This window comes from Orycteropus afer, unplaced genomic scaffold (assembly GCF_000298275.1).
Source record: "Orycteropus afer afer isolate SDZICR_OR568_19922 unplaced genomic scaffold, OryAfe1.0 scaffold00502, whole genome shotgun sequence".
NCBI lineage: Eukaryota > Metazoa > Chordata > Mammalia > Tubulidentata > Orycteropodidae > Orycteropus > Orycteropus afer.
Window position 1 is genome coordinate 710,824 of NW_006922089.1, and position 9,045 is coordinate 719,868.

Sequence of the window (9,045 nt, forward strand, 5' to 3'; positions counted from 1 at the left end):
ACACAGGGAGACAGCTCAGGGCGCAGGAGAGTATGGAGGGATGGTCACTGGGAAGAGGTAACTATGGGGAGGAAGTGGGAGGGGAGCTGTTGCATGGTGGTAAACTGTAGTCAATAACATGAGACAAAGTATATGTGAACTGCTGTATGGAAAGTGAATTTGCTCTATAAATCTTCACCCAAATCACAATAAATAAATAAAAATAAAATAAAATAATAAAAACAAACAAACAAACAAACAAAAAACACTGTTCCACATCCTACTTTGGTGAGTAGCGACTGGGATCATAAAAACTGGCAAGTGGCCATCTAGATGCAACTATGGGTCTCTCCTCGTCCAGAGCAAAGAAGAATGAAGAAGACCAAAGACACATGGAAACAATCAAGGGACTGGCAGACCATGCGATCCTCAGCTTATATGACCATGAGACCAGAAGAACTAGATGGTGCCTGGCTCCCACTGTCAACCACTCAGAGGGGGATCAGTGCAGGAGATCCTGGGTGGAGTGGGAGAACAACGTGGAACAAAATTCAAAATCATGGGGGGCGGGGAACGACCCACCAGGTTTGCTGGTCTGATAAAGCCTGGTGAGACCCTGAGGCTATGGTCCCTAGGTGCCCTTCAGGTCTGGAATTCAATTTACTCCTGTGGCTTCCAGTCAAATAAGAGATAGGCATATGGGGTGGACATTTATATCAGGTAGACACACTCCTTGGAGTGATCAATAGATCAATCACAGGAGAACAGAAGGTCCGTGTTTGCACAGGGAGACAGCTCAGGGGGCAGAAGTCCATGGGAGGGAAGGACACAGGGAAGAGGTAACCACAGGGAGGAAGTGGGAAGAGAGCTGTTACACTGTGAGGATTGCAGTCAATGGCATGAGACAAAATATGTATGAACTGCTGTATGGAAAATAAATTTGCTCTGTAAACTTTCATCCAAATCCTACTTAAAAACAAAACAAAACAAAACAAAACCCAACACCTTGACATGAAGAAATATATGCACACCCACATCCATCTCAGAACTGTTCATAATAGCAAAGAGACGGAAACAACCTAAGTGCCCATCCACAGAGGAATCATCAACAGCTTTGGTCCATACACATGGTGGAATACTACGCAACGCTAAAGAACAGTAATGACTTTGCAAAACAGCTCCTAACAGGGATGAACTTAGATGCTATTACGCTGAGTGAACTGAGTTAATCACAAAAAGGCAAATACTGTAGGAGGCAACGATTGTAAAAAACCAAGGAAAGGGTTTCAAAAAAGAGAAATAGTATTTGATGGTGACCAGGGGTGGGAGGGGAATTGGGGGAAACTACTAACCAGAGGGGAGATGCGTATTAACTTGGGTGAAGGGAGGAAAAAAAAAGAACAAATCCAAATGTTAATAAATACATTAAAAGATGTCCAATGTCATCAGTATTACACCAAAGCACCCATGGTCATGGAGTTGATTCTGACTCACAGCACCCCTAGAGGACAGAGTGGAACTGTCCCACAGGGTCTCCAAGGCTGTCAGTCTTCACAGAAGCAAAGCCCAAGCCACACCCACTGCCGTGGAGTCCATTCCGATCCACAGCGCCCCTAGAGGACAGAGTGGAACTGCCCCATAAGACTTCACACCCATTGGCATGGCCATGATGAAAAGAGTAGTAACGTCGTGAGGATCTGGACAAAGTGGAACCCTCACCCTTTGTCACAGGAAAGCAAGAGCATAAGCATTGTCGGAAACAGTTTGGCGGTTTGTCAAAAAGTTCAACACACAGCTGCTGCATGGCCCAGGAATTCCACTCCTAGGTATACACCCAAGACCTGGAAGTAGAGGCTCCAACAGAGGCCTGTGAACCCACGCTCACTGCAGCACTACGCCAATGGCCGAGGGGGGAGACAACACAAGCGCCGCACAGGTGACCGACAGACCATGTGGTCCATACATACAGTGGACTATAGTCAGGGAGGGGAGAACCAAGTCCCAGTTCATGCTATGGACTGGAGGACCCCTAAGACGATGGCCCCTAGTTACTCTTCAGGTCTGGAACTGAATTCACTCCTGTGATTCCCAAACCCCCCCCCCCACCAAAAAAAAAGATTGGTTATTTCCCTCCTAGCTTATTATTGTTGGAGATTTCCAGGCAGATGGAACAGTTAAAAGGACAGAACAATGGATACTTTCATCCCCTCTGCTGTGGACTGAAGTGAATCCCCCAAAATAAGTGTTGCCTTGGCTAGGCCATGATTCTCAATATCATGTAATTATACTCCATTTTGTGATCTGGTGTTATTTTCCTACCCATTGTAAATCCTAACCTCTACGATGTTAATGAGGCAGGATGCAATCTACAGGGTTAAGCTGTATCTTGAGTCTATCTCTTGTGAGATACGAAAGAGCCCAACAAATGAGCAGAGACGAAAGGGACCTACTGTCAACAAGAGAGAAGAGCCAGGAGTGGAGCACTTCCTTTGCACTTGGGGTGCCCTGTGCTAAGAACCTCCTAGACCCAGCGGAAGACTGAAGCTAAAACAGGGAGATCTCCAAAGAATGCCCAGCCCACAGACGCTCCAAGGAGACACGGACCTTCCCCCAAGCTGGCAGAGAGGTTTTCCTTCACTCAGCTGTTGGCTGCTGAGGCTGACAAACCCAAGGTTGACAAGTAAAAAGACAAAGTTCCAATGTTACCAAACAACACAGCAGGCCATTGATTCAAGTCCACTGAAAGTCCCCAGGTCAGCAGAGCATAGCAGGCTGCTGAACAACACGGCTACGTGCAGGGTTCAAGCGTGTCATGAGCTAGAGACCATTCCCAAGGCTTCTCCTTACATACAGAAGCAGACCACATCCCAAAGGCTGCTTGTGGTAGATCCCACCATGGAGCTGACTGCCAGTCTCATCATGGGGAATAACTACCACCAGCTGCCCAGCCACTCCACCAGGCCCAGCCAAGCTGACACACAACCTTAACTACCACAGTGGAGTTGCTAGGTGTCAAAGACAACTTGATGGCACCCAACAATCGCCCCCCACCTTGGTGTCAAGCCCATTTCGACTCACGGCACCCCCATGAGAGTCAGGGTAGAACTGTGCTCTGTAGAGTTTTCATGTTTTATTTTCTGGAAAATCAGGATTTTCCTCCAAAGCGCCTCTGGGTGGACTCACACCTCTGACCTTCAGTGAGCGGCTGATCTGGTAACTGTCTGCACCAGCCAGGGACACCCTTGGTGTCCGTCCCTGCCAACCCTGGAAACCATCTCTAGTTCCAAAAGACGAGGCCACTCACTCAGGCCACCCGGATAGAAGGTAGGTTTGGGATTCTGACAGTGGGGCCCATGCCTCTTGTCCATACGCTGTGGACCTTCCAGTCTTTGCCCTGCTCACCAGGCCCAGCTAATGGCTGCAGGAGCCAGGTGAAATCTCTAAGTGCCACCACGCCAGGGCTGATGGCTCAAGGTGAGGCTGGATGCTTGGCCAGCCAGGCCCCTTCCACGTGGACTCGTGAGGGGAATCTGGGGGAAGCAGATGATGGCCTTGGCAGAACACACGGAGCTGGAGAGACCACAGGGGTGCAGCTCACACCTGAATAGCACCTGCTGTCAATGCATGCTTGAATGTGGAGACGAGGAGGAGAGCTTGGCAGCCAGTCCTGTAAATGTTCACCCCTTTGTGGCCCAACACCACCGTCAGCTCCTCAAGCAGCCCTGGCAGCGTCCAGCCCCAGTGCAGAGGTGGTAACTGAGGCTTGATGTGTGGGGTTGGCCCTGGGACGCCCCCATATGCACCCCAGCTGTACGACTCTGGTTGTCAAAGGGGTCGGTGGCTTCACACTCTTGCCTGGCTCTCTTCTGACCAGGTGGCCATGCTCCCTCTGAACTGGCGACGGAAGCAGTGTGAACTGGGAGGGCTTGGTGCCACAGAGGAAGCGCAGACCGGTGGGACTCGCCTGTGCCCCGACCTTCCCCCAAATCCTGCACACGTGGAGGCCGGAGTGGTGAAGACAAAGGCTGCGAGCACGGGGGAGTCGCCTGAGAGGGGCCGTGCTGGGCAGCAGGAGCGGCCCACGCCGCATCCTCCCTGACCCGGCGCCACACCCACACACCAGCCTGACAGTGCAGCATGCAGGGACAGAGAACCCTGGAACTGTGACGGGGCCCTCTCGCTGGTGTCTTCAGGGCACTGGGCAGACTGGATGAATGGGGTGTGCCAGTCTGAGAGCGCAGAGAATCTGCAGGGAAAGAAGCCAGCCGGGCTGTCCCCCAGATGGGCTGCAGGGCGGCTAAATGTGGGCGTGGCCACAGACCAAGTGTGGGCGCGGCCATAGGGCAAGTGTGGGTGTGACCAGAGACCAAGTGTGGGCGTGGCCACAGACCAAGTGAGGGCGCGGCCATAGGGCAAGTGTGGGCGTGACCACAGACCAAGTGTGGGCGTGGCCACAGGGCAATTCCACAGCCCAGCTCGTGCTGCAGACCCGCCCGCCCCGGGGCAGTCCCCACGCCTGGCGTGTATGTTAAGCACCCCAGCAGGCTCTTTCTAGGGGCCATGGCCATTTTCCAAGGCAGCGAAGCTGAGCGGAAGAGGCAGGAGCTTGAGATCAGAACGTTCAGGCAGGACTCCGCTTTTCCGCAATGGGTGGGTGAGTCACCTGGCCTCCCCAGGCCACTTCTTTCATCTGCCACCAGGCGATGATGACCACCTCTTAAGGTGGTGGGGCACAGTGAGATGGACCCAAAAGAGGGCAGGAGCGTGGCCCCACTCCCACCCACGGAGCCACATCATGGTAGTCACAGTCCCCAGGGGAAGCGGCTGGGAGCTAGCGTGGCATGCTGTGGGAAACGCAGAGGCTGGGGGCAGTGAGAGGGCCAGGGAAGGCTGTGCCTACCGGTCACGGGGTTGAAGGGTGGGGTGGGGGGCAGCGCAGGAAGCAAGAAGCTTTTGAGAGTGAGAGGAAGGTGACCGTGAGGACAGATGGATGGGATAGGGGCTGGCAAGTGGGGTTGGCTCAGAAGTAAGGGACATCATAGACCTGGCTTTAAAGAAAGCTGGGCTCTGGCTTTGGGGTGAGTGTATGGGTGTGGCCTCAGAACCATTGTCCCTTGGGGGCACTGACATACTCTGAGGGTGGGCCGAGGCCTGTGGAAGCACACGATGCGGCGACGCAGCTTCTGACGTGGGGGCGGGGCCCGCTGTGAGGCTGCCTCTGCAGGGCCCTCACCTGATGATGAGAACCCAACCCAGGGCATGAGCATCAGGGTGCCGGGACTGGAGTGTGGTGGCTCTTTCCTCTCTGTAGGAAGGATAGACACACCCTCCCTACCAGGAGAGGTGGACCCCACAACAGGGAGCCAGTTTCCTGCCCTGTTCCTAGTAGGAGAGGGTGACCCCACAATGGGGGACCAGCACCCGCCCTGTCCCTAGCAAGAGAGGCAGACCCCACGGTGGGCAGCGAGCACCCCGCCCAGTCCCTGGCAGGAGAGCTGACCTCCTGGTAGGGAGCTAGCACCCACCCAGATCGTGGCCCCTGCAGGCACCGTGCTGTCCACAGGTCCCACTGTGCACTCTGCCAGCAAGATCAGCACCACCTCAGAGAAGGCCCAGGACCACTGCTGAGCTCTGGGGCCCAGCCAAGCTCCTCCTCGGAGAGGCAGGGTTGGTGTCCCCTGACCAGAGGGCTAGTGGACCAGAACGTGTCCTTAGAACTCCGAAGGGGCTGAGAGACACAAACCCCAAGCCACTTGATTTGCCGAGTGAGCATGAGGTGTGATGACCACCTCCACTGCCATCTTCCCTGGACTATCTCAGCCCATCTCTGGAAACAATCTCAATTTCCCTCAAGGACCAAAAAACTAAATACCCCTTTTGTCCACATAACATTTAACCTCAAGACAGGAAAAACAGGTCAGATATCCCACTGTCAGGAAAGTTAATGGGGCTTTTGAGAAAGAAATTGTTCCCAGGTTGTGGAGAGCCCTAAGTCTTAAGGACTGACGGGACACTCAGAAATGCAGATGCCAAGAAGGCTGCTGTGCCCAGACTGAGCTGCCCAAGAAAACTGCTGTGGACAAGCACAAGGGCCCCTGGTCAGGCTGACGGATGTCCACACAAGAACGGCTTCCAGCCCTGGTAGAGAAATAGCACCTCCTACGGAGCCTATGAGAAACACCACTTTCCAAGTACCATTGAAGGAGCCCTGGGTGGGGCAGTGATTAAACCATTCAGCTGCTGACCCAAAAAAAAGGTCAGTGGTTCAAACCCATCAGCTGCTTTGCGGGAGAAAGATTGACAACCTTGGAGCCCCTGTGAGGCAGTTCCACTCTGTCCTCTAGGGGCGCCGTGAGTGGAATACACCCCTCAACAGTGGGTGTGGTTTGGGCTCTGCGAAGACTGACAGCCTTGGAGACCCTCTGGGGCAGTTCCACTCTGTCCTCTAGGGGCGCTGTGGGTCAGAATTGACTGGATGGCAGTGGGTTTGGTTTGGGTTTTGCTTCTCTGAAGACTGACAGTTACTCTGTGCCACAGACACAGTTGCTATGAGTTGGAATCAACTCAAAGGCAGAGAGTTTGACTTTAATTAGCACTGGAGGAGTCTCTGGGCAGCACAAAAGGTTAACGCACTCGACTGGTAGCCCAAAGGCTGGAGGTTCGAGTCCACCCAGAGGCACCTTGGAAGAATGGTGTGGCAATCCACTTTTGAAAACCGGTCCAGTGAGAACTCTGTAACAACTCAGGGTAGGAAGATGCGAATGGTCACAGGGCTCAGCATGTCATCAACGCCCCTGAACCACACACGTAGGAACATGAACGGGGCATGATTTTGCTGCATATATTCTCAGCCACCAAACAAAATAAAAAAAAACTATTTAAAAAAAGGAAAAAGAAAACCCCATGGGCACAGGACTCTGATGCACACGGGGCATCGTGCCTTGGGGTCAACTCAACAGCAACCAGGCTAGGCCTGGGATGTGTCCCAGGTACTTGCTCCTATCCCCATAGCAGTTCCACGGTGAAGCAGGAGGAACGTAACATGACGTGCAGTGAGGCTGAGGGGCCTGCCCTGGTCTCTGAGCCGCCAAGGTGGAGCCAGGGTGGGCTCTGCACACCGCCCTGGCAGCACATACCCCACCCTGGGCGCTGGCCTGCACCCCGCTCCTACCGGCACTTCCACGCCGTTCTTGCCAGCCAGCAGCCACTCCCAGCAAGCCAGGGCTGTCTCCATGCCGTGCTCATTGAACATCCGTAGGGGACCCCAGCAGAGGTGGTGCAGGAGTTGGGGGTCACAATCTGGAAGAAACAGAGGGTGCTGAGCTGCCTTCCAACATGTACCCCACACACAAGCCCCTCAGACCCACCACAAAGCAGCACTAGCTGGGGCCAACGTTCGACAAACAGGCCGGCCTCTTAGTTACTCCTGCCTCAGAGAGATGCCACGGGCGTTTCTCTCCCTGTGCCAGGCTGCCGGCTGACAGAGGGTCACGGCCACCACGCCACCTGTGGCCTCCTCACCTCTGCTGGTGATGAGCATGGCTGTCAGCTTGAACATGGCCTGCGTGTACTGCGGAGGGCTGCCGAGCTCCAGTGCCGCGTTCAGCTCCTGGACCACCATTCTGTTGAGGTCAGACATTTGGCCCGTAGCGTCGGAGAACCGGATCATTCCATACACCTGCAAAAAGTGTCCTGCTGGCCACGGGCTGCGGGCCAGCTGGCAGCCACTGGGCAGGCAACGTCTCACACCAGGATGTGGGCACGCAGAGGGAGGAAGACTCATTGCGGTGACATCCCGCTGCTTCAAGTTCTTCTGGAAGTTCTGTCGGAAATGTGTGCTGGCCTCCCACTCCCCGGGTGCCCCTCAAGCACAGGGACCCTGGCCTTGTCATCTGTGCATCCCAAGGGAGCTGGGTCTGACTCAGAGTAGGGCAGCATGATCGTGGGGTGAAGGGATCACGTGCCATTGGGGTCACTCAGGGAGTCTTCAGAAACATCAGCCTCACTACTTGCACGTCACCTCTTTTATTTCCCCGAGGAAAACAGCTGCTTTAGTATTTACAAAGGAGCTCAGGCGCAGCAGATGAGGCATTTGGCTGCTAACCAGAAGGCGGTTCCAACCCACCAGACGCTCCACCGGAGGAAGATGGGGCGATCTGCTTCTGTGAAGACTGACAGCCTTGGAGACCCTCCCGGGCAGTTCCACTCTGTCCTCTAGGGGCGCTGTGGGTCAGAATGGACTCCAGGGCAGTGGGTGTGGTTTGGGCTTTGCTTCTGTGAAGACTGACAGCCTGGGAGACCCTGTGGGCAGTTCCACTCTGTCCTCTAGGGGCGCTGTGGGTCAGAATGGACTCCAGGGCAGTGGGTGTGATTTGGGCTTTCTTTGCTTCTGTGAAGACTGACAGCCTCGGAGACTCTCTGGGGCAGTTCCACTCTGTCCTCTAGGGGCGCTGTGACTCAGAATGGACTCCGCAGCAGTGGGTTTGGTCTTTTTGGTTTATTGTTTACAACACTGACTGCAAAAGTGTTCACACTTTTTCCAGAAAACAAATCTACTCAAAAAAGATAGCCTTTGGGGCTTGGAAGGGCACTGGCACACACTGTCCATGTGGGAACTGATAAAACACCCGCTGGAGGCCCGGCCGAGTAGCGCTCCAGCTGTGCTGGGCAGGTGTGCAGGGTGAGGAAGGGAGTGTCTTCCGCCCTCCGCTGCTGGCTTCCCTGGGCAGGGCACCACAGACCCCTGCCGCCCTGGGACTGGTTGGGGGGACCAGCTGTGCGAGGAGGGTGAGAAGGCAGGCCTGGGGGGCGGGGCGTGGGCCTAGGGAGGTATCTTGGAGCCAGAGCCTCCGAGGCGGTCGGAGGGAGGGATCCCTGGGGCGGTCCTGGAGGAACCTGGGAGAGATCTGGGGCGAAGTCTTTGAGAGAGTTTACAGGCAGAAAGATCTCCAAGTCGCCCCTGTCATCTCCTCAGAAACCAACTAAAATCGGGTGTGGCGGAGTGCAGGCGGCTGGAGAGAGCTGCGGGAGAGGCCCCAGATGGCGCGCAGCAGAGGGGGAGGGGCT

At 54.8% G+C, this 9,045-nt stretch overlaps 1 protein-coding gene across 1 annotated transcript in view; it reads right to left on the bottom strand.

Moving 5' to 3' along the window:
- PI4KA (phosphatidylinositol 4-kinase alpha) overlaps positions 1–9,045 on the bottom strand; it is a 170,336-nt gene that overhangs the window by 36,941 nt on the left and 124,350 nt on the right. The window contains exons 31-32 of the mRNA XM_007955458.1: positions 7,501–7,657; positions 7,151–7,278 (exon numbers count right to left, since the gene is read on the bottom strand). Coding sequence (XP_007953649.1) covers positions 7,151–7,278; positions 7,501–7,657 — 285 coding nt within the window. The remainder of the gene's footprint in view (positions 1–7,150; positions 7,279–7,500; positions 7,658–9,045) is intronic.